Below are 24059 nucleotides of genomic sequence, written 5' to 3'. Positions count from 1 at the left end.
CTTCAATAATAATGGTTCACAATGTTCTTCAATAATAATATTTTATAATGTTCTTAAATTATTCTCAAAGTCATTAATTAAAAATTATATTGTTGTGTCATAAGTATGAACCCATTAAAAATAAAAAATAAAACTAAAAGCCCAAAATAATATTTTGGGTTAAAAAAGTGTAAATTTTTCTTAATTGGGGAGTCCCACACAACTAGCAAATTGAATAACTTCGACACCTACAAATCCCCTCGAGGGTCCCATAAAAAAGATAAATATTATCCTTTAGAAATTATAATAAAACCTTAATATGAAAGGGATAAATAGTATCTATTAAAAATTCTAAATCTGATAAGACATTAAAATATTAGGATAAATATCATTTATAAAAAATTTCAAACTAAAAAGATTTAAAATTATCCCTTTCTCCTCTATAAATAAGTAGGGACTCATTCCAAAAAATGTATGCCTTTGATATTGGTGAAAATTTTGCTCTCGAGCTTTCAAACATTTTTAGTGTTTGACTTAAGTATCAGAGTTTTTGTGCAGGAACTTCCTTGCAACATCTAATTGTTTTTTCTATTGTAGTCTTGGGCAATATCAGGTCTCGAGATGAAGGTCTTAGAACAACACTAGGTCTTAGGTCAAAGGTCTCAAGACAACATTAAGTCTCGAGAAGAAGGTTTCAGGATGACATTAGGTCTTGGGACGAAAGCCTTAGGACGACATTAGGTCTCGAGACAAAGGCCTCAAGATGATATTAGGTCTTGGGATGAAGGTCTCAGGACAATATAAGGTCTTAGGACGAAAAATGTCTTAGGTTAATGACAATCTTAGGCAACTTAATGATGACGTTTTCACCCCATAAATTTATTATTGTGTTTAAATGATAACAATTGGCGTTGTCCGTGAAAAATGTGCGAAAAACTAATAGATCAATATGCAATGGCTTGAACGAGGAGCGCTACCAACCAACAGAGTTAAGAAGAAGTGGAGACCTAGTCCTTAGGAAGCCCATTCGAGTCGAGAGATAGCCTCCCTTGCTTTACTAGACCACCACATGGAAATCCTCTCTATGCCACTTGAGACACCCAACCTCATGCCCGACGGGAGACTTACTCTCAAGTCTAACAAGAGACTCACTCTCAAGACGGGCTGAAGACTCACTTTTGAGGGTGGCACGAGACCTATCATGTCGACCATACTACCCCAACTGAATATGCCTTTTCCATGGTATCGTTAGTTAAGTATGAGGCCTTGTAGCACCAACATGAAGAAAGAATGCAAGCACTTTATGAGATGGCAAGTTTCTTGTAAAACATCGCCCTACATGTGACGTTGCCACTGACTTTGAGAAGTTTTGCGTCTAGCTCGATCTCATTCCAAGAGATATAGAAAGAAAGTTCTGAGACCATTCTGGAGCAGCAGAGGACTTGATCGCAATTCACTCCCCTTCGGAGGACTCGTGCGCACAACTTTCTTCCTCACTAGATTCAAGACTAGGAAAGGAGAGAACCCCAAAAAAGGCCAAGAAGTACCTAGAAGGATCAATAGAAGGAGAAGTATCTCGAGATAGTAGAAATCACATCTATTAACGAAAAATGGGCTATGGCAATGGGCATTGTGAAAAAGATCAATGAAATTGAGGGCCCATCAGCATTCAATACTTGTGAGACGGTAGACATAAAAAGAATGATCGAAGAAGTTTTGGAATATAAGAAGTTGCTACTTGCATTCAAGGATCAGCCTAGGAAAAGAATCCTTTTTGCCCTAGCCATTAGGGAGAAGCCTTTGCTAAAGAAGTTCAAGATGCCCTCAATGACTGCATACTTAGGCAAGGGTGACCCTTAGATCATATTCAAAATTATGAATCCCTTATGGTGTTATATGGATAGGAAGATGAAATTGTGTGTTGAGCCTTCCCTTTAACCTTGACAGATCACGCTCAGGCATGGTATAATGGTTTGTTTGAGGGCTTTATATCTACCTTTGAATCACTGAGATTTGAATTTATTAAAGCATTCATCATCAACAATCAAATAAAGTGTTGAGCCAATTTATTCATATTAATTAAGTTTTGATGATTAATAAAAAAATAATTTTTAATATACAAATGATAGTATTTTTGGTAATTAACAAAAAGAGTATTTTCTTTGAAAATATTAATTTTAGTATTGAATTATTTTTGATTAATTTATTAAATATTTTTTTGATAGCATATGTATTACCAAAAATATTATTTTCTATTAATTTTTTTAATATAATTTTTGGATTAATTTATAAAATATTTTTCATAGTATATGTATTACCAAAAATATTATTTTTTATTAAAATATTTTTTAATATTTTTAGATTAATTTATAAAATATTTTGGCACAATATATGTATTATCAAATTTAGTATTTTCTATTAAATTATTTTTCAAGTAAGTAAAAACTCATACAAATATTTTTTTCTCAAAATTCGGACAAAAAGTCAAAATTTTCACTGTTGTTACAGTACGCTACAGTGCTCTAAAGTATTTAGATTGTTGGAATGGTAATAAGACCGTTGGAATAGTAATTTAACCGTTGGTGAACAATGCACTACAGTGGCAGTGAACAGTAATTTTCAAAATACTTATAAATAGCTCTAAAGTAATTTTGGAGATCATCCATTGCTCATATTGCTTATCCAAAGCACTCAAAAACTCTCAAAAGTTCTCAAGCTAATTTTCAAACATTTCAAGACTCTCAAAGATTCGTTGCACATCCATCGAAAAGCCACAAGGCAAGAGGAAAAAAGTTCTTTTAAGTCTTCTACCATAAATTCGAATCTCTCCATTTGAGGTTACAAATTTATTTACTTATTTAAATATTATTACCTTATATAATTTGTTCTTAATTGCTTATTTGTCTTCAAGTGTGAACAAATTATTTATAACATTTGAATTACCATTGTGGATTGTATAGGTTTTTTAAAACCGTTAAAATCTAAGTGAATATAGTTTGTAAGATAAGATAGGGTGGAAACTTTGGTGTAGTGGTTACCTAGAATTCGTTGTAATCTAGGTGTGTACCTAGTTTCCAAGGTGAGTTAGTGTGAAAATTTTAGTGAAATTGTTTTAGTGGAATTTCAAGGATAGTTAGACCTTGGGAGAGTGGACTAGATGTGTGTGAAAATACTGAATCACTATAAATAGTGTTGTGCCTCATTGTGTTTATTTTCGTTATATTTTGTAGCTTACATTAATTATTAATCTCAAACATAATTTACTATATTTATCAAATATATATTTTTAAATAAAATTATTAATCAATAATATTTATTAAAAGGAAGAAAAATTTTAATTACTCAATTCACCCCCTTTTAAGTAGTCATACCCTAAGGGATCAACATGAAGAAAGATACAACTTATCTTCTTAATATCAACCAAAGTCTTATCAACACTCTTTCTATGTAATGGATAACCCCGACTCTGACATTTACAAATCCCCTCGAGGGTCTCATAAAAGAGATAGACATTATCATTTATGAATCTTAATAAAATCTTGGCATGAAAGGAATAAATATTATCTATTAAAAATCATAATTCTGATAAGATATTAGAATATTGGGATAAACGTCATTTATAAAAAATCCCAAACCAATGAGATTTAGGATTGCCATATTCTCTTCTATAAATAAGCAGATATTCATTAAAAAAATATATATATCTTCAATACTGGTGAAAATTCTATTCTCGATTTTTCAACATCTTTAGTGTCTGATTTAAGTATCGGAGTGTTTGCATGATGACTTCTCTACGTTTTTTGATTGTTTTCTCTTATAGTCTTGGGCAACATTAGGTTTCACGACAAATGTCCAGAGACGAAGGCTTCAAGACGACATCAAGTCTCGAGACGAAAGTCTCAATACAATATCATGTCTCGAGATGAAGGTTTCAGGACGACATTAGGTTTAGAGACAAACTTGAGACAAAGGTCTTAGAATGATATTAGGTCTTGAGACGAAGGTCAAAAGATGACACCAAGTAAGACGAAAACCTCAGGATGACATCAAGCCTCGAGACAAATTTCTCAACACAACATTAAGTCTCGAGATGAAAGCCTTGAGACAACATCAGGTTTCAAGACGAAAGCCCTAGACGACATCAGGCCTTGAGACGAATGTCTCAAGACAAGATTAAGTCTCAAGATAAAGGCTTGGAGATAACATCAGGTCTTAGGACGAAGGCCCTAAGATGACATCAAGTCTCAAGACTAAGGTTTCGGGCCAAAGGCTTCAAGACGACATCAGGTTTTGGGATGAAGAAGGTCTTGGGTTGACAACAATTTCAAGCGACTTGACGACAATGTTTCCATTCATTGTTATGTTTGAGCGACAATACATATCGTTATCGACATTAATTAAAGTCATCATTTAATGATAAAGAGTAATCATTTCTAATGTCATTTTATAATTGTAATAAACTGGAAAGTTTTATTTGTAAAGTAATAAAATTAAAATTTTATTTTAAATATTATAGAAACCTTAAAAGCTTAGTATTTTTTTTTTTTGTAATTTATCAAAACAAAACAATTAAGATACAATTAAAAACCTTACCTAAAAAAGATCAATTATTCAAGAAGAAAATATTAAAAATTAAAAGAAATCACAAAGTGACAATTTTTTTTTTATAAATGAACCCTAAATCCTATGCCCCTCCTCCATATCTCATACTTCTCAAATTAACTAAAGAAGAAATATTTTTCAATTTTTTCTGTAACCAAGTAAAATAATGGTGAATGGGCTTATTCCAACAGTACAGAGTACAGTGCCATCCCAAAGAAGCTTATTATAATTGATTAGCTGCTGAATGGAATATATATTAATTTGTTGATTAAACTAAATATAACTAAGATTCTCTCCCTCTTTCCCTGTGGCCATCAATAAAGGTAAGTGTGAGTGATCTCTTTCTTTTGTCTTTGGATTGAAGTGGGTATAAAGAAAGCCTTCCTTCTGCTCTGAAGCTTTGCTTCTACTGAAGCAGATTCTTCCCTATTTTTCAGAGCTTAATTGATGCAGACCACCTGCCTTATTGCTTCTTATATATGTAATCAATGTAATGGTCTATAAAGAAATGTCTCTAAGCGGTCCCACATGCGTAACAAAGTTGATTCTCAGGTAACAGATTACACTTAAGAATGCAGATTCGAATCATGACAATCGCAGTGTGAGAGTTTCACTCTCATGTGGAGGTGAGTCATTATGGGCACAATGCATTGTGTCTCATACTTGATGCGTTGTCGTGTACCGTGATTAACCCCTCCCATATGCGTGGGACAATGTATGGGGGCCCTTAAGGTGAGGGATATCACTTTTGCACCCAAGAAATGTCCCTGAGCGGTCTGGTTGCCCCAGTGCTCAACAGAGAGTGCTGGGTGGTTGAATTTCCAGTTTCAAATTCTTTATTTACGTGATCATTGTACACTAGACTCATATTTATCTTTTCTGTTAAAAATTATAGGACCTTGTAACGGGAGCCCTGCAAGGGAGGGCATTCTAAGAAATGTCCCTGAGATATTCAAATAAATAAAAATATAAATTATAAAAATATGTTTAAATTATCAATAACTCAAAATAGAAATAGAAATAGAAAGAATGAACTGCAAGCTACTCTTAACAAAACAACAACAAAACCCCGAGGCCACGTAGCTTCACTTCACTTTACAAACCAACCAACAACAGCTACCGTTTTAGCAAGATGCCAAGAGCACATGCCAAGATAGAACTCATCCAATTGTTATTATTTAATTAATTTTGGTGCTTGCTTGGTCAGTGTCACTCCCTAATTAAGATTAGCCCAAATCGACTGATTTACCCTGTATTTAGGGTTATATTATAATTTTACTCAATTTTGACCTTTATTAAGACGTTGATGTGTCTAATAATAGATAGATAAGCAAAATGACGTTGTTTTACCTTTTTTTTATTTATTTTAAAATCAAAAGTAATGGGTCAAGTTGACCTTGAACCAGATCCGACTCAGTGGATCGACCTAACATTTAATGGGTCAAAACCTATATTATTCTTCAAATCATCTAAGGTTTATGTTTTCCACCTTGCACTGCTGTCGTTTCTGTCTTTATTGCCACCAACTGTCTCTTTCTTCCTCACTCTTTATCGCCTGTGACTTTAGTCATTGACTTGCCTCCATTAACCACGGCCATAAAACTAGCCAATCGAAAAAATAAGAGGGGAAAAGATTAGAAGTCATCGTACGGTTACAAAGAACCCAACCATCGCCTGGTCAATTAAAGATAAAATTGAAACGAAAGTTAAGGTTAGAGAATCAAATTAAAACAAATGTCAAAATTAGATCAAATTATAAAATAATTATAAATTCGGGATAAACTAGTCAATAGGGTCTTTAAAGACTAATTAATTTTGGCCCTCTCATTTGAAAAATAACACCATAACCGGAGACTTTTCTTGATTGTTAATAGTTAATGGTTTTTTTTTTCGAACAGATGATGGCAGTATCTTGACATTAATGTATAAGGTGTGACAAAGCCACCTTATCCGACCATCACATAGATTCATCCCAGTCCGTTGCTTTATTGAGAATTTGGTTCCTAATTCTGCCTCGCGTCGTGAGGTCAATGATACCATCATCTAGAGGATGCTTAATGGTCTGACTTATTTTTTAATTTCTCATAAACCTAAATTCAATCGTATTTATGTCATAAATTCTAAGTCCCATATAAAGTAAAATTAAATCAATTAAGTTTAATAAAGTATAAATTCGATAGACTAATCTGGTGTAAATAAAAACTGGAACCCAAACCCAATTAAATTAGAAAAATATTGTAAGCAAAGCGACCACGCTCTCAAATTAATCCTAAGGAAAATTTTTGAAAGCTAGAAAGACTTACTGATCGACTTATTGAATAGGGACAAAAAATTCAAAATGCCCTTGTCTATTTTATAAATTTACAAAGTGAGTCACTGTTCTGCCCTTTTCTTTCTCGCTTTCCATGATAACGATGCGATTGCCAACCAACAATTACCCTATTATCTCATCGATCGTTGGAGAATGCAGCGACAATCGACGAGATGAGGCAATGGCAATGAGGCGACAAGGCAAAAGGCAACTAGTTGGTGATCGCATCACGACCATGAAAATAGAGCGATAAGAGAGCTGAATAGTGATCTATTTTGTAAATTTACAAATTTTAGTATTTTAGTTTCTATTTGATAAATTTCTCTATCAATCTATCTGGCCCATAGAAAACTCTAATTCTAATTTATTGCCGAGATGAGTTGGCAAAAAAACCAATTTTGTAATAAACAACTCATCTTCTTGGGGAAGAATAGGAAGGAAGGACGGGGCGGCGCGGCAGACAGACAGAAGCAGGAGGCGGCAGATGGCTAATCATATAATAAGAGTGCGTGGCTGACACTTCAAAATGGCGTCGTTCGGTTGAATTTAAACGCTGTTGGCCTTTGGCCAGTGGCCTGTGTGGTTGAAGGACAGGACGAAAGGAAGGAGGGAGGTGGTTGGAAGAGAATCGGAATCCTGAACTGAAGGGAAGGGATGGACACGATCCTCTGCGACGAGCTCCTCCAAGAGATATTCCGCCGCCTACCCCCGTCCTCCTCCTCCGCCGTGTCCCTCGTCTCCAAGCGGTGGCTCCGCCTCTTCCGCTCCTCCAGGACCTGCCTCTCTCTCCGCCTCTCCCCCCACTGCCACTCCTCTCTCCCCTCCTTCCTCTCCTGCTTCCCCTTCCTCTCCTCCCTCTCCCTCGCCTTCTCCGCCCCCGCCTCCTCGTCCTTCGCCGATCGCTTCCTTATCTCCGCCGCCTCCTCTTGTCCCAATCTCCGCCATCTCCGCCTCCTCGCCGGCCCCGTCTCTCTCTTCCCTCTCCTTTCTCTCTCCTCTTCCTGCCCTCGCCTCTGCTCTCTCTCCATCGCCTTCTCTAGGCCCCTCTCTTTCCACTGGCTCCTCCATTTCCGCTCCCTCAAGGATCTCTCCGTCGTCGCCTCCTCCGCTGCCGGGCAGTTCGATTCCGTCCAATTCCATTCGAGCTGTCAACAAGCCGATGCTGAGCTGCAACTAGAGAACCTCGCTTTGTCAGCGATTCGGCACGGTGATTGCGGCCTTGATTGGCTGTGGAGAAGCTGCAAAAAGCTGAAGAAGCTCCAATTACGAAGCTGCGAAGCCATAAGCACTCGCTTTGTCGAGTGCTTAAAGAGCCTCCAGGAAGTGGAATTGAGGACTTGCAGAGCCATAGTTGACGTAATTTTATCGAATTTGGCCGAAGATTGCTCATCTCTCAAGTCTCTCTTGGTATACGATGGCGGAAGTAAGAGCGGTTTACTTCGATTCTTAAATCGGAGCCGATGTAATTTTCAAAAGCTTGATTTACGGCTTCCTCTTGATCTCAACAACGATCACTTATTGGCCGTGGCAGAGAATTTCCGGGGATTGTCGAGTCTTCGGCTACAGAGTTGCTGTCTCGTTACCGCTGAAGGGCTTAGAACCATTGGGATAGCCATGGGAGATGAACTTGAAGAATTGGCTTTGATTAACTGCGATGTGATGGCAAGAAACCCCGGGTTGTTGACCGCTTTGGGGCAGAATTTGAGAAGGTTGAAGAAGCTGGATTTGTCCTACAATGAGACTTTGATGGATATAGAGTTCACATCCATGCTTGCTTCCTGTAACAGTTTGAGGGAATTGAAGCTGCGGGGATGCAAGGGCTTGACAAATGCGACCATTGTTTCGATGTCGAAGACCTGCAAGCATTTGGAAAGCGTTGATATGTTGGATTGTTGTGGCATTGAGGCAGAGGCTGTTGAGTTGTTTCTTCTGAATTCTCCTCGGCTGAGTCGGGTGCAGGTTGAGGAAAGCAAGGTTTCAGATGCTGCCAGGTCCTGGGCTTTGAATAAGTTTATTGAGATTGCTGTTTGATCAATGATTTGGCTGTGGGAAGAACAGAAAGCCCACATTGTTTACATACAGTCGTGAGCCAGGCCAGGTAAACATGGCCTGTTGCTTTCTCATGTTTCAATTGTAAATGTCTCTAATTTATGTTGTGAAGACAAGAATTATCAGATAATGTTTGTACGATTGTTTGATACTCCAATAATGTACACTGCATTAACTGAATACAAGGTTTCAGATACTTTGCTTTGCTATGACTATGATTTACAGAGCTCATTCCTATTTTATTTAATGCTGTGTTGCATTTTCTTTTTTTAATTAAATTGATGCTGTAATTGTTATATTCCATGGGTCAGCTGCATCTAGATTTGGTATAGTATAGGTACAGTTATGGAACCAGTGGAGTGCATGCCTCTTTGTTTCAGCTCTATAATAGCTTTTGAAAACCATTTTCTATTGTTTAGGATTATGCTTAGGACTAGCTTAATCCAGTGTCTAGCTTGAGGAAGCTCGTAATTTCCACCATGTTCTGCCATTAAGACGTTCATTTTTGTTATCCTTTTAAGGGTTATAACTACATACAAAAACAACTCTCCCGGGGATCCTAATGCATTGGGACAACCCTTATTAAGGATTATGGCAAATTGAGAATATCCTCTCAAAACTTTGTATTGTACAATAGCAACAGTTTGGTAAATTCAATGGCGCTATGATGTCAACAAGTTCATTTCATTGTGGATGGCTTCCAATTGTAAAATTGTTTTACTAGGGAAAGATAAGATAGGGCATTTGGAGGATTTCTTGCATCACAAATGAAGCTCAAGAGGGACATGGTTGTAGGTTCTTATACCTATAATCATAGGGAGATGAATTATAGGGTCCTTGTGAAATATGATAAGGAAATTCTAGGAAAATTTTACTTTCGAGGTTGAGAAGAGGGAGAAAAGGCTTTATGGTTTTATTTGATGGTGCCTGCCAGAGGGGAGGAGATGGGTGTTTAACGGACACTGTTGGGGAGAGTTTGGATGAGGATACTTGGGAATTTCTATTGGTAACAATCTTACTTTTGGTTCCAAAGAAACATCCTGGAACATTACGAGCCCTCATCTAAAAATGCTAATTGAAGATGACTATTGAGTTTATAGGATCAAGTAAATATACTTAAGACCCCTCTTAACAAACTATCGATATGGGATTGGGTCATGACATCTTCTGTAGTTTATCATGGCACGAAGTTATTTGTCTGGAAGATGGTGGTGAACCCGGTCCCTGATTTACCATGATTGTATCGTGTGATCTTCTAATGGGTGTCCATACAGTTGGGTTCTTATGTCTACTACAATGATATTGAAACGAATCATTTATGCCTGTGTATTGAGAAAGAAAAAATTCATTAAAATAAATTACAGAAATGTTACCATTTCTTGCCATTTTCCTTTTGATTATTTTCTGGTCTGGATCTGCGAGACTTGCGCAGACAGAACTGTCTGGATCTGGGCTTCCCATTTTGGTGGCCTATTCCCTAGCCCAAAATAGAAAGAACAAAAGAACTAGAGAACGAAGTCATTATCTCATGGCAAGAAACAATCAATTAATCAACAAATGAAATGATATTCTCTGAACCCTTCAGTTATGCTAACAGCCTCTAGGTGTGTGTTATGTCATTGACGATATTTTCTTTTAAAATTGACAATGTAAAACTCAGACAAGTCTAGAACTTTGACAAAAAATCTAATCCCAATTAATTACTTAAACCAACTTAAGTCACTAATGCCTGTTTTAAAATAAAAATAAAAATAAAAAAGTAAGGGAGAAAGAGAAAACACTCAAAAGAGGTTTCTTCATCAAGCACTAATGCTTTAGCAGTTTACTCTTTAGCTAGTTTGGGTTTTACAAAAAGCTCATGGAATTAGAAGGTTTTCATTTTCTTTCATAAACCTCCCTTAAAAAATAAACGTTGATAAAGCGATTCATATTTACAGTTAATCTCAAGTTTAGATGAAAAACAAATTATTAAGTAGTAGCGGACAATTTATATAAATTTTATTAAATTAAATAATATAAATTATTCATGCATAACCTCATATAGTAGGCTTAAAAATTAATATGTCATTATTATTTATAAAGTGATATTTAGTCCACAATAGAGTTTCTCCATATCCTTTTAGGGGTGGTTTGTTAACCAAGATAAGAGAGAGAAAATGTCAGATATGAGAAGCATCCCGGATGTTTGGTCTTTCCAACGTATTTGTTAAGCTTATCTGACCATTTTTAGAAAAGGCCTCACGTGACCTCTTATCTCTCCCTTTCAAAATAAATTTATTCGATCTCCCCCTCGGATAAATTTATCTGGCTCTTTCAAGATAAGCTTCAATTACTTATTTACCCTTTGTAAGATAGTTAATGCCATTTAATGTATTTTAAAGATTTAAATTTATTAAAACAACTTATTTATTTAACTCTTATAATTAATATTATTTAATATATTTTTAAATTATTATATATTTTGACAATTTTTAAAATTTAAATGACATTATTCATTTCATTGATTTTTAAAATTTTAATTTTTCTCTCTTTCTTTATATATATATTTTATTAACTAATTTAATTCCTTTCATCAATTTTTTAATTATTTTATTTAATTTTATATTTTATTATCTATTATGAAAATATGTTTTGGCTATTTTTAATTTTGTAGGTGGAATTATTGTAATTCTAACAATTATTATTTATACTTTTCAACTCTTTTTAAATTTATTTTTGAATATAAATTTAAAAAATAAAATATTATTTTTAATTTTAATCTTAATTTTTTTGATAATTCATATTAATTATAAAATACTATTTTAATCATAAATTTAGTAATAGAGATATTTTAGTAAAAAAACCCTTATCTTGGTATTTATCATATGTATTAACAAACACATGACAAGAAAAAGTATAGTTACCAGTAGATTTTAAAAAATTTAACAAACAATCTGATAGAAATTTTGGAATGCTTCTCGGCCTTATCTTGATTATTTTATATCTTACTTCAGAAAATATCTCAATCTTATCTTAATACCACCTTATCTTGCTCATTTTAACAAACGTCCATATCTTTAAGATTCTTTTCAATCCAAGCCCATCAGTGACGAAGAAGTCAATTACAAACCCCAATGCATTGGATTCCCTCCTCGCCCATGCATCTTCCCAAGTTAAAGCCCCCCCCCCCCCCCCTCTCTCTCCCTGAAAAATGACATCAACTAAAGTAAACAAAGATTAAGTTTAGTGAACTAGTTGTCCTCAGTTTATTTATTGTGCGATCGGATAAAGAATATATCAATGTCAATTTAATAAGGTGTGAGTTTGATCTTCATTTTATACAAAGATTAAAAGGCCTAATCTGTAATTTATCTTTTCTGATGTAATCGAAGGCACAAGCATCGAGGACCGTGCAAGAACGATCATCTCAAGTTTAGTGAATTAGTTTTGAAAAATATCATGAGAGAATAAAATGATATTTTTATTAGTTTTAACAAAGATAAAATGCACTTAGATTTTTTTAATTATTAGGTGATACACGTTTTGAAGTTAAAAAATACTTCTTCTATTAGTCCCTATGATTTGAGTTTTTAGCGGAGACATTTTCTATATTACTATCTCGGTTAGATTAATTTAAATTAAGTATTAATTAAGTTAAATTGAATCTTAATTAAATAAAAACAAGAACAAAAAATAATCAAAAATGAAAAAAAAAATTGCTTACTGAAGCCCCATCACTAGTGTTGGTTCCAACCAGTCGCTAGCAACACCTCTGGTGGTGGGTTCTAGCGAAATCCATCGACAATGGGCTCCTTCTAGAACCCATTGCCGGCGGTGGATTGTGGTAGGAAGAGAAGAAGAAGATAAAAGAAGAACTCATTGGGTTTTACTGGAACTCACTGTTAAAGTGTTGATAGCGGCTGGCTGGAACCATCTCCGGTGAAAGGTTCCAGGTGGCTTTTTTTTTTTTTATTTGATTATTTTTTTAATTTTAATTTAATTAAGATTTATTTTTAACTCACTTAACATTTAACTAAAATAATTTAGGTTAATCTAACAGAGTTAGTGACAGATGGGGTGTGTTTGTCAAAAAATTAAACCACAAAAACTAGTAGAAGAAGTTTTAAGCCACAGGGAATTTGGGTGTATTTATCCTTCTAAAAGTTACATTTACCAAAAAAAAAATATACAAGAAATTATTAAAATAGTTGAATATGTAAAAAGAAAACCAATATATATATATATATATATATTTTGTGAAGAGAAGGAATGAGATAAAAAAATTGATAACATAAAAAAGAGGTAACAGGCAATTAAAGAGAAATTGGTTGGACGCTGGGCGAAGAAATGGGGATATACACTGAGTGAGCTTACCACCATATATAATGGAAAGGTTAAAATGGAATCCAGGCCAACATTGTTAATATATAATCCACAAGTGGCATGTGTTTTTTTTTTTTTTTTTTTTTTATAATCTAGGTATTTAGATTTCGCTCGCTTAGTTTTAAAGGAGATCAACTTTTTCTTCTAGTTCGGCCTTCAAATAAATCGAATGCGATCGTAAATTTATATATTTTCAAACGGAAACACGATTAGTCGCCATTAAATAAGGCATTTTTACTTCCATCAAGAATTGATCTCCTGTCCTCTTAAAGAAACTTGAAAATTTTACCACTTATGCCATTCTCGAGAACAAAAGTCGTATATGTTGATACGTGGCAAAAGTGAAAAGAATTGAAACTTGTCCCAAAAAGGTCAAATTAAACAAGGTCCAAGTCCAATTGCAATGGTTTCAAGTCAACCACAGACACAGTAGAGATTAATTGTCCGATCTCCCCACTCCAAAATATCCAGCTGAAACCCTAAATTTAGCGGCACTAATCATCTACGTGAAATTTGCTTAATTGATGTGCTAAATTAAGCAATTAACCCTTCCTTGGATGCGCTTCATCACCTTTTGAAAGAATTCACAAGCATTGAGTTTAGGAACCCACCCTGTCCTCACTTTTCAGTTTACCCATTAAAGTAGGGTGACTTTGAATTTTTTTTTTAACAAAATTACAATTCCTCACCAAAAAATGAAATCAAATTAACACTCTCCCAAACTAAATTCCAAAATAAACCTCCCTTCCCATACCACCTTTAGAAAAATCAAGGAAGGATTACGTGGTAATTAAGTTTGACACTCGATAGTTTCAAAGTGATTCTCAATGAAAACTGCTCGTCCGCATTGGGGATGATTGTGTAATTGTTAAGAAATTTAATTTTTTTTCTTTTCTTTTATTTTTTCTAAGTTTCTATTAATTGTTTTTTGGGTTAACGTATCATTACGAGCGTCCCCGCTGTTCGGCCCCACAATTTCAACAAGAGAGATAAATCAAGGAATCTAGCAAGTAGATTTTGACTAACACAACCGCAAACGTGAGAGTGACAACAATTTTTCATTTTTTAGGGTCGCTCCCTGAACTATTTTCTGACTAAGGTTCGAACACAAAACCTAGGAGTCTAAAGAGTAACACTCCAGTAGTTCTTCATTTGTCAATTAGTCTACGTCTTAGGGGTAGAGTGATATGTGAAAGAGTGATGTGATGGAAGAAAAATGCTATTAGTACATCATTATACATACCTTAATCTACACAATGATGCTAAAATATTTAAAATACCCCTTACTTAAGATGGTAAGAAACATGACTAAAATATTCTTCACCTAAGACAATAAGACATAATGAGGCGAGGCGATGAGACACGAGAGATATTTTTATCATTTGTGATACATTATGTAACACAAAATGTACACAATGATGTACCTATAGCGTGGTTTGTGATGAAAAAAGTTAGATCATACTATTAGTACCCCTTAAACTATATCTTAGGCTATATAATGCATGTAAAATAATAAAAATACTTTTCGCATCTCACTATTTTAGTTGAGAGATATTTTAGTCATCGCCTCGTTGTCTTAAATAAGAGATATTTTTGTGATTTTACATACATTGTATAGTCTAAGAGGTACCAATAGCATTTTTCAAAAGAATCTTAGGTTAGAAATGTTTTAAAGAGGCCTAGTTTTGTAGAAAAAAATGTGGTCACTTGTCCCAAAGAAAAAAAGAATGCAATTTGAGGAAGAAGTGTTCTATATCATAAAATATTTATTAATTTGCGAAAGTACCAAACAATCCTCAACCCCACATAGGATTCTAATTTGTCTTGGCAGCACCACATGCGCTTGTCAGGCAGGCAGAAGCGGGCAAGATGCATTTGGTTACGCAGCTTCAGTCTTCAGATGAGATGGAGGTGGACATGTGGTGGGGCATGACAATAACGCTAGCTACCATAAAATGTAAGAACATGACTTGCCATTCTCGCTTATCTTTTGCGAGATTTCCAAATTGAGTTTGAAAACACATGTGCAATGCATGCCGGGGAGAAGAGGCATATTCGCATTTGTTGATCTGAATGCTGCAAATCCTATCCTTGTGAAGTCCAAACTTTGAAGAGTTTCAGAGGGCTACTTTAACTTCACAGTTCACTCACTGGGGTCAGTCACTGCCCATCACTTGCCATTTCATAAATCATCAAAATATTTACACATTCATTTTTACTCTAATAATTGAAGCTATGGCCTAATACTACTACTGCTACTACTGGCTATACCACCACAATACAATCAATTAACACTTCCAAAACACACAGCACCTCAATAAAGAAGAAGAAGAAGAACCATTCGTAGCACTCAAATTGCTTTCTCCACGTGGAGTCTGAACACGGACTCCAAGTCCGGCGGAGTAAAGAACTGCCGGCTACTGTTGCGGTGGCACGACGACGGCCGCCGCTTCCTGGGGGCAGGCGGGCAGGGGAACCCTTCCGGGATTCTCGATTCCCTCGCCGTCGGGGTTGTTTCGCCGCCGTCAGCCTCGAGCACTCTCTCCTTGGGCTCCGTAGCTATGGATCTCAGGGGAGCACAAAACGCGATTCCGGCGACCGCCCTTTTCTTGCCTTCCTCCGACTGATGATGCTTCTTTGAACAACCCATCTCAAATCAAATGGAAAACCACCAGAGGTCGAGGCCTAGAAAGAAACCCAAGAAGAACTACAACCCCTTGTTGGCGAACCAGTAGAAATTAGATGGAAGAAGAAAATGGGTTTGAAACTTCGCGGTTGCTGTTTCAGAGAGAGAGAGAGAGATGGAGGGAGACTTTGAATGAAGAAAAGGGAGGGAGCGCGTAGAAAATTTGGCTGCCATACAGAGATAGAGGCTACATGTATGTGTGTTTGTGTATATAAATGAGAATATAATTATAGAGAGAGAGAAAGAGAGAGAAATATCTAATGGGTATGGGGCAGCGAAAGCAGGGAAAGGATTGGAGTTTTGGCGCCAAAATTTGGCGGTTTTGGTAGGCAACGGCTCTCTTTCCCGCCCTCCTATTTGGGTTTCCCATTTTGTCCTCTTTTCAGATCTTTATTTTCATGGCAGCCGCGGCCCAGCCCAGCCCAGCTCAGCTCACATAGAATATATAGAATCTCTAAGGCAGGCAGGCAGGCAGGCAAGCCAATCAGTGGCAGTGGGGCTCTAAGCTCTCGAGTCCGTATAGCCCTAAACCAAAATGTCCAAACTCCCAAATCTAATATCTCTCCCTTTATTTCCTATAAATTGATGATTTCATGTGATTCCAATGTTCATACAAATTATTGCAACTTAAATATTAATCTAAATACTTTTGAAGGTAGCTTATGAATTCACAACATCTCCATAACAAATTATCACTATCATATTACATTCTAATTAACCCTTTCCCTTTATATGTGCTAAGACAATTTTAAAATATTTTTTAGTTCTACACCCATTCGATAGTGGTATTAAATTGACTCTGGTACCGCTTTATAACACGAAATATCGCTCAAAAGTGTTGACCATGACTTACAAATTCATGAGAACGAACAATACATTCGAGATATATTTAGTTTAATTACTATAATAGAGTTTACTTAGTAGCCAAAGGGAAAAAAAAAAACCTACGATTGGATTGGCCACAACAGAGTTACCATTCTATATGTTTTATAATTTAGTTAGTGGATGAAAACATAGTGACCGTTCTAAAACTTGAAAGAACTAAAATAGAAAATAACTTATCGTATATAAAATATTTAATCTCTTAAATAGTACTAACCCTATCTATAATGGTTCACCTTCACAATGAATGGTCAAGATCAATAATGATCCTATGGCTAGATTTAGTATTACTCTTTTGAGTGGTTAACTATTATGGTAATTATTATCAAGATTCTTGTTTGGATTAACCACTCCATGATGAATAAATCACGTTAAAACCTTGTAAACAAAAACATGGTGAGAAAAAACTTAACAACTTAGCAGAGGAAAAAGATTGCATTATTCTCATGTGATTGATAACTTTCTCTTGAGAAGATTTAATAATATCTTCAATTATTCAGCATGAGATATCTTTGGTTCTGTTCCTTCTTAACTAAAAGAGGATGATCGGAGATGGGATCGAAATAACAGGGCGTAGGCTCCGGCGACAAGTTTGTCCGGGAGATGGCTAGCATCTGCAAGCACTCCGACGTTCGAGTGAATAAGAGAGTAAGGAAATGACAGTGTATCAGTAGGTCAAATGTTAGAACATACCTTGGATCTAAGAAGAGTTGGCTGATATAGGAGGATGAGACGTCCTCTTGTATGCATGCGTCATGCGTTTGTAGGTAATGTGACTAGCTATCTGACGCTAGTGAAAGTTCCTAGGTGGTAGTAAGGTGGTAATAGGACCTTCATTAATGTAGATGTGATCCGTCATTAATGAGGATGAAATCTGAGGCGACCACACGGATACCCAACGGGGGTTGCACTGATGCCGTGGGAAGCTAGCGTTGGGCCGAGATTGGGCCCAAGGTTGAGCCTAAGGAGAGGATCGAGATTGGGCCCGAACGATCCACAGCCTCCCAGGTCAGATGCTCGAGTAGTGAGCGTTCGAGATAGATAATGGAAGATTGGGCAAATTTTGCTACATGTGCTAGTTTTGAAGAGTTGGATTAAAACATGACCGAGACAGTCTGTCGAGCTAACTTCGACTTTGCTTAAATGGTGGCGCTGGAGTTGTCCAAGGTCGGCCTGACCTTGAAAGCAAAATGGTTTTCTTCGCGTGCTGTCCCACAATGCGCTTGGCTTCAAGATTCAAGGCGTTCAACCTAGGACATAGGGGTGCTATCTGGGCGATGTCCGAGTATAGAGAGTGGCTGGCTACTGTGAGTGCGCGTTGACGGGGTCTCGTGCTATTGTTGGTACATGTTCGGGATATGGTCGAGTCCTTGTTCGCATATGCTATCTAAACTTGAGAGGAAGAGATCATACTCCCCTCGATGAGGTTTTGAGTATGTTTCTAGAGGGTGGGCGCTCTGGCTATAGTCGGCCTCCTGGTCCTTGTAACGTGGGGGTTGACTCTGGTGGCGGAAGAAGCCCTCCCAATGCATACGTTGTGTGGGACCTCGGGGTAGGGAGTGTTATGCTAAGAAGGTACACTGTTGCAGGTATGCACGACAGCTCATGATTTCCCTCAAAAGATCTGAATGTGTGCTGGGTGCATGATAGATGGCATGCCTCTAGCGCTTACCAAGTGCTTAATGGCGTTTTGCTTTCTTTTTGGACGCGACGTCTGGAGCAGTATAAATGGTGTATCTCCCATCTTTTGGGTTTTCCATCATTTTTTTCTCCTTGTCAAAAGTGGACTATTTTTCGAATCTTTCTTCCTACTTGTTCCTTATAGGTAAAGGCAGACTTTTGATTTAGTAGAAAAATGTCAAGGGCTATCTTTGATCGACGGTTGGAAGGCTGGACGATTGGAAGCAAGATGCTAAAGAAGAAAGAGGGCATGTAATTTTCAAAAATCCCAAAGGGAGGCATGCGTAATTTTTGGAAAATCTGGGACTTTTCCAAGTGATGTCTTCACCCCCAAACTTCTAATTATTACAGTTTTATCCAAACAGACTTGAAAATTTTTGTTTATACCTTCGTATTTCGTTCAAATTTTACCAGGACCTGCAAGTTATTTATTGCATGTCATCACTTATTTGACATGTTATGCATATTTGACTTCATCAAATTACATATTAGCCCAAAATTGTTGAAATATTAACGCATGTTTAAAGTTTTGTGTTAAATCCCAACTTAATATCATTGAACATGCATATATGACCACGTCATTTCTTTGTGACCTGGGAGGCTATATTTCATTATTAATGAGTAAATAGTTTTAATTACCTTGAACCACAATATTAAATGATAGATGAGTTACTATTTTTGTATCCCTTTTGTCATAAGATATGGATAGGTAGATCATGAGCGCACACGTGTATGGAAAATAATTTTGAGGGTATTACTAAATGCTATTATCATTTATCGGCTATTCAACATATTAGGTAGTCCAAGTAGCTTCAAGGGGAAAAAAGAAGATTAATGAACAAGTAAGATGTTTACCTATTTAATAATCAACCCACTTTTAAGTATATGTGCTTTGTAATACCTATTTCTCTTTTCTTTGAAATTTTTTGATATGAAATGTATAACAACTTGAACACTTATTTCCTAAGTCGGTTATGTATGTTTCAATTTCAATTATTAAAGTTTGAGCTTAAATCATGGGCCGCGAGAGCTTTAATGAAATAAGAATATATATATATAAAAATATATTTTCATGTTATCATAGTAAGACACTTGAAAATGTAGATGTTATAATTGGTATCAGAGTGAACCTAATAAGACCAAATGAAAAGATAATCTAATAGTTTGGAGGTTTTTCTTAACTTTTGACACGACTTTTTTCTTGGTTTAGGATGGTTAGATACGTCAGTGCGTTAGAAGAAACATGTGAAGGTATAGCCGCATTGTAGACCCTAAACTTACATGAAAGAATTCAACAAGAAGGAAAGATGTATAATTTCTTGGATATAGACGAATGTCTAGTTAGTGATTTCCCACTAGAATAGAAGTACCCAATCCTTAGGGTAAACTCTTTTATTCAAGTCATTCACTTTCACTATGATTGGAGACCCTTTGCCATAAAAAATAAAAAACAACCACCACATAATGATTTTCATATAATTCACGGACAACCTTAAGATGATGAATAATTTTGAGAGGGGAAGGAGGCAACGCAAAATTAAATCCAAGAGCCTGAAGAACAAGTGATATCTGACCACTTTAGGGTGCGGATCTTTTCAAAAATTTAGATGGTGAATAAGTGAATTAAGAAATAGCAGGAGCAAACGTAGCCAAAGTTTCTACTGACTATGGTTAAAAAAATAAAAATAAAAATATTATGTTATAAGAAAAATGTTCAAGAGTCTAAAATATCCTTTTCAGTTAAAAAGGTATAAATTTCTTGTAGGTAGAACAAGGGAGTTCCACACAAACGCGCAAATTAAATAATTTCGACATTTAAAAATTTATTTGGGAATATAATCAATTATTTATAAAGAATTTTAATTCTAATTCTAAGAGTATTACGGAATATTAAAGTAAACAATTATCTATAAAAAAATTTATTTAGAAAAGAGCAAAATAAATATCATTTATACAAAAGATAGATGTTATCCATAACAATTCTAGTCTCAACTAGATTAGCAATAATCAAGATAGACGTTATTTACAAATAATTTTAATCCTGAATTGCTTAAAATTACTTTATATTCATCTATAAATAAGTAGGTCTTCATTACTAAAAAAATACATATCTGATGCTAGTTTCAATATAATTTTCATCATATTCAGTGTCTGATTTAAATATCAGAGTGTTTACGTGGGGACCTGCTCGCGCCCTTTGACTGTTTCTTTTTTACAGGCTCAGATAACTTGACAACGACGTTTTTTAATTAAATAAATATAATATTTTATCTTGACAAAAAAAAGCATAAATTTCAATTACATTTACAGTTATTTTTTAATAGAAAAATGTTACTTTGTTCGAATTAGTTGACACACACGATGACTAAAAAGTATCAAATGACAAATATATCCTCACCTTGAAATTGTAACTTTACCTTGAACATACCGCATGTACATCAAATGAAGTTCCAACAAATTTTATCATAGATAAAGTTCGCCTATTAGCTTGGTAAATTTTGTCCCAAATGAAGATGGTCCTAATGAATTTCAATCAATTTTTTTAATCTTTTCAGATGCTGTGCTACGACTCTTTTTAATAACTGTTTGTAATCATAATTTTAAACAATCAACTCATACTAAAGCAATTAACCATAAAAGACAACCAAACAGCCTTTTTTAGAATTAATTTTTAGAATGAATCAGAATCTAATAATAAAAATATATTATTTTAATTAAGTTATTTGATATTTGCGACAATAACCACTGAATGTTACGTGACATGGCAGTGGATGTGGGGCCCAATTGGGCGGCTGCCTGCCCCCAGCCGCCCTCCCCAGACTAAACTGCTGATGACTAGGTGCCACACAATTTCTGACACTGACCTTAGTTTTAAAAGTATTGAGTTATAATATTATTAATTAATATGAAAAAGGTTTAAACAAACCTAGTATTACACAAAATATTATTAATCATACAATAATTTTTACAAAAATAATGATAACTACGTACCCTACCCTACAAAAAAAATAATTTATAGTTACAGAAATAATTTCAATCACTATTTAATTAATAATATTAAATTTATAAAAGAAAATACTATTGATACATTTATTTTGTACATCTTAAGCTACATGAAAGAGTATTATGATAAAAATATCTCTCATGAGACGCATAGAAGTACGTGAGGCGCATATAAGGCACAGAATATTTTGGTCATAATACTCTTTTATGTAGTCTAAAATATATAAAATAAGTGTACATCGAGCATGATTTATTTGTAAAATGGTTGCCTTTTGAAGCGAAAGAGTTCGGGGAAGGAATTCCAAACCCTAAATATATATATAGTGGTGGGGCCAGGCCAACTCAGCCAGAGTGGACTGGCGGTGCATGTACACGTCAGCCGTCCTGAAACGTCACAACGGCGCCAAGTCCAAGCCTGCCTTTCAATTCCAGCCGAAAGTTTCTAAAACAGCAATGGCCGAATGGGGACAGGCACAGGCGGCGCTCTATTATGCATAAATAATAATTACATAAATAATTCATATCAATCCACTCAACCAAATCCTGTTTAATTTCACAGTAAACCATTGATGTTAAATTAAATGTGATGCTTTGCCATCTCTATCTTTTACACTCGAAAAAAAAATAAAAAAGAATAATAAAAACAGAAAATATAAAATATTTTTATTTTAAATAATATTTATTAATCAAGATATAAATAAAAAAAATAAGATATAAAAAATATTTTAAACTTTTATTCTTTTTAATGTGTTATAAAAATATTTTAAACTTATATACAACAAAACCATTTTTTATCAATTCATTGAAAAGCAGTCACATGACTTTTTATCTGAAATTATTCAGATAAATTTATCTCTCTTCTCTCTTTTAAATAAATTTAATTAATACCTTATAAATAAAATAATTCATGTGCCCCTAATATATTTTTAAAAAATTAATAAAATAAAAATTTTAAAATATTTCTCAAACTTATCTGATAATTTCAAAACAAAGTCTCAAACAACATTAGGGCTAACAATTACCCAAATCTCAAACTTTTTTTTTTTTTTTTCATTTTAATATTGGTTATCCAATTGTTTTAATGGCAGGTTGGGGGTCAAGGGCAACATCAATTTCCTCCATGACGAAAGCAGTGGTTTAGCCGTCGGAATCAGCACTATGTTACCCCATCCCGGTTACTTAAATGTAGTTTTTTTGCCTAACTGCCTGTACTGTACTATAAGGTGACAAAACAGGATTAAAATGATGATTCATTTACTGTTTTTTTTTTTTTTGGGTACTACTTCTTAAATAAAAGTTTTGTAAAATAATATTTATGAAATATTAGAAACTTTCACACAAATACGTAACTCAAGATGGCGATTTAGTGATAGAAGGAGTTGCATCAATTCAATAAACTTGACATTGTGAGTTTGAATCTAAAGCTATAATGTTTAAAAATTTAAGTAACAAGACATTCATGGTATGATGTAAGACATTAAGGGGGCGTTTGTTAATCAAGATATGGGGTGAAAAAGTCAAGATATGTGATGCATCCCCGATTTTTATCATTTTCAACATGTTTATTAAATTTATCTGACAATTTTTAGAAAAATCATTAATGACATTTTATCTTAATTGTTCAAGATATGCTTATCTCTCATTCTTTCAAGATAAGTATATCTTTGTCTTTATAGGTAAGAAAAAAATGACGATTGTGTCTTCTAGTGCATTTTAAAAAAATTAATTTAACAAAAAGCTTGATAAAAATTTTGAAATGCTTTCTAATCTTATCTTAAGTATTCCATATCTTGGTCAGAAAAGTATTTTAATTTTAACTTAATACTTTCTTATCTATTTATTTTAACAAACAATACGTAATCAAAAAGAAATGACATTAATTAATTGGGTGGAGAGACGACAGGGGATTGGCTAATGGCTCCTCATCCTATGGGCAGTCTGTGTTATTCTCCCGAAAAGAAATCTGATTTGTTGATTAGCTAAGGCAGGCGATTCGTTCAGACATGGGCGGCGAAGAAGGACAACCAGAGTTTGGTTTTGGTCGGTTTGATTTAGATTATTTTCCTCCCCACTGGCCATTGCCAATAATAATGCAAGAATAATGTCGCATCCCAAACAAAGTATTAGGTGGTCCTTTTTGAACATCTCCCATTTGCAATAAAGACACCATTAGATTCTTTCCCACGGAAAAACCTTACAGTTTGGTGCTATGAGTGATTTCCCCTCGCATCAATTTCAAACTTAAGTTCTATTCAACATTTATTACTCAAGAGGGTAAAACGATTTCTTAATATTTACACAACATAAAATCACTAGTAATAGCTCAGTAGTAAGAAAAGAGTTTGGAAACATCACCTTGGAGTTTGAATTTAAAATCTATGATTTTAACTGAAAGAAGAAAAATCATGTATCTGGTATAATAAGATTATATCAAGGTACGAGATTAAATGAAAGCGTTAAAAAATAAAATATAATATATTTTTTTAAAAATAGTGATACAATAAT

General features: G+C 34.8%; 2 protein-coding genes across 2 annotated transcripts; one reads left to right on the top strand and one right to left on the bottom strand.

Moving 5' to 3' along the window:
- Positions 1 to 7336: 7336 nt before the first annotated feature.
- LOC127798691 (EIN3-binding F-box protein 1-like) lies at positions 7337 to 9150 on the top strand. Its single transcript, XM_052332236.1, has one exon. The coding sequence runs from the start codon at positions 7547 to 7549 to the stop codon at positions 8921 to 8923; it is 1377 nt and encodes a 458-aa protein (XP_052188196.1). The 5' UTR covers positions 7337 to 7546; the 3' UTR covers positions 8924 to 9150.
- Positions 9151 to 15653: 6503 nt separating this feature from the next.
- LOC127799835 (cyclin-dependent protein kinase inhibitor SMR6) lies at positions 15654 to 15953 on the bottom strand. The gene has a single exon (XM_052334052.1). It carries the CDS (start codon positions 15951 to 15953, stop codon positions 15654 to 15656), a length of 300 nt encoding a protein of 99 aa, XP_052190012.1.
- Between the last annotated feature and the right edge of the window lie 8106 nt (positions 15954 to 24059).

The sequence above is a fragment of the Diospyros lotus genome, chromosome 4, assembly GCF_014633365.1.
Source record: "Diospyros lotus cultivar Yz01 chromosome 4, ASM1463336v1, whole genome shotgun sequence".
Lineage (NCBI taxonomy): Eukaryota > Viridiplantae > Streptophyta > Magnoliopsida > Ericales > Ebenaceae > Diospyros > Diospyros lotus.
Note: the sequence above shows the minus strand (reverse complement) of the source record. Positions and strands in the feature narration are given on the sequence as shown.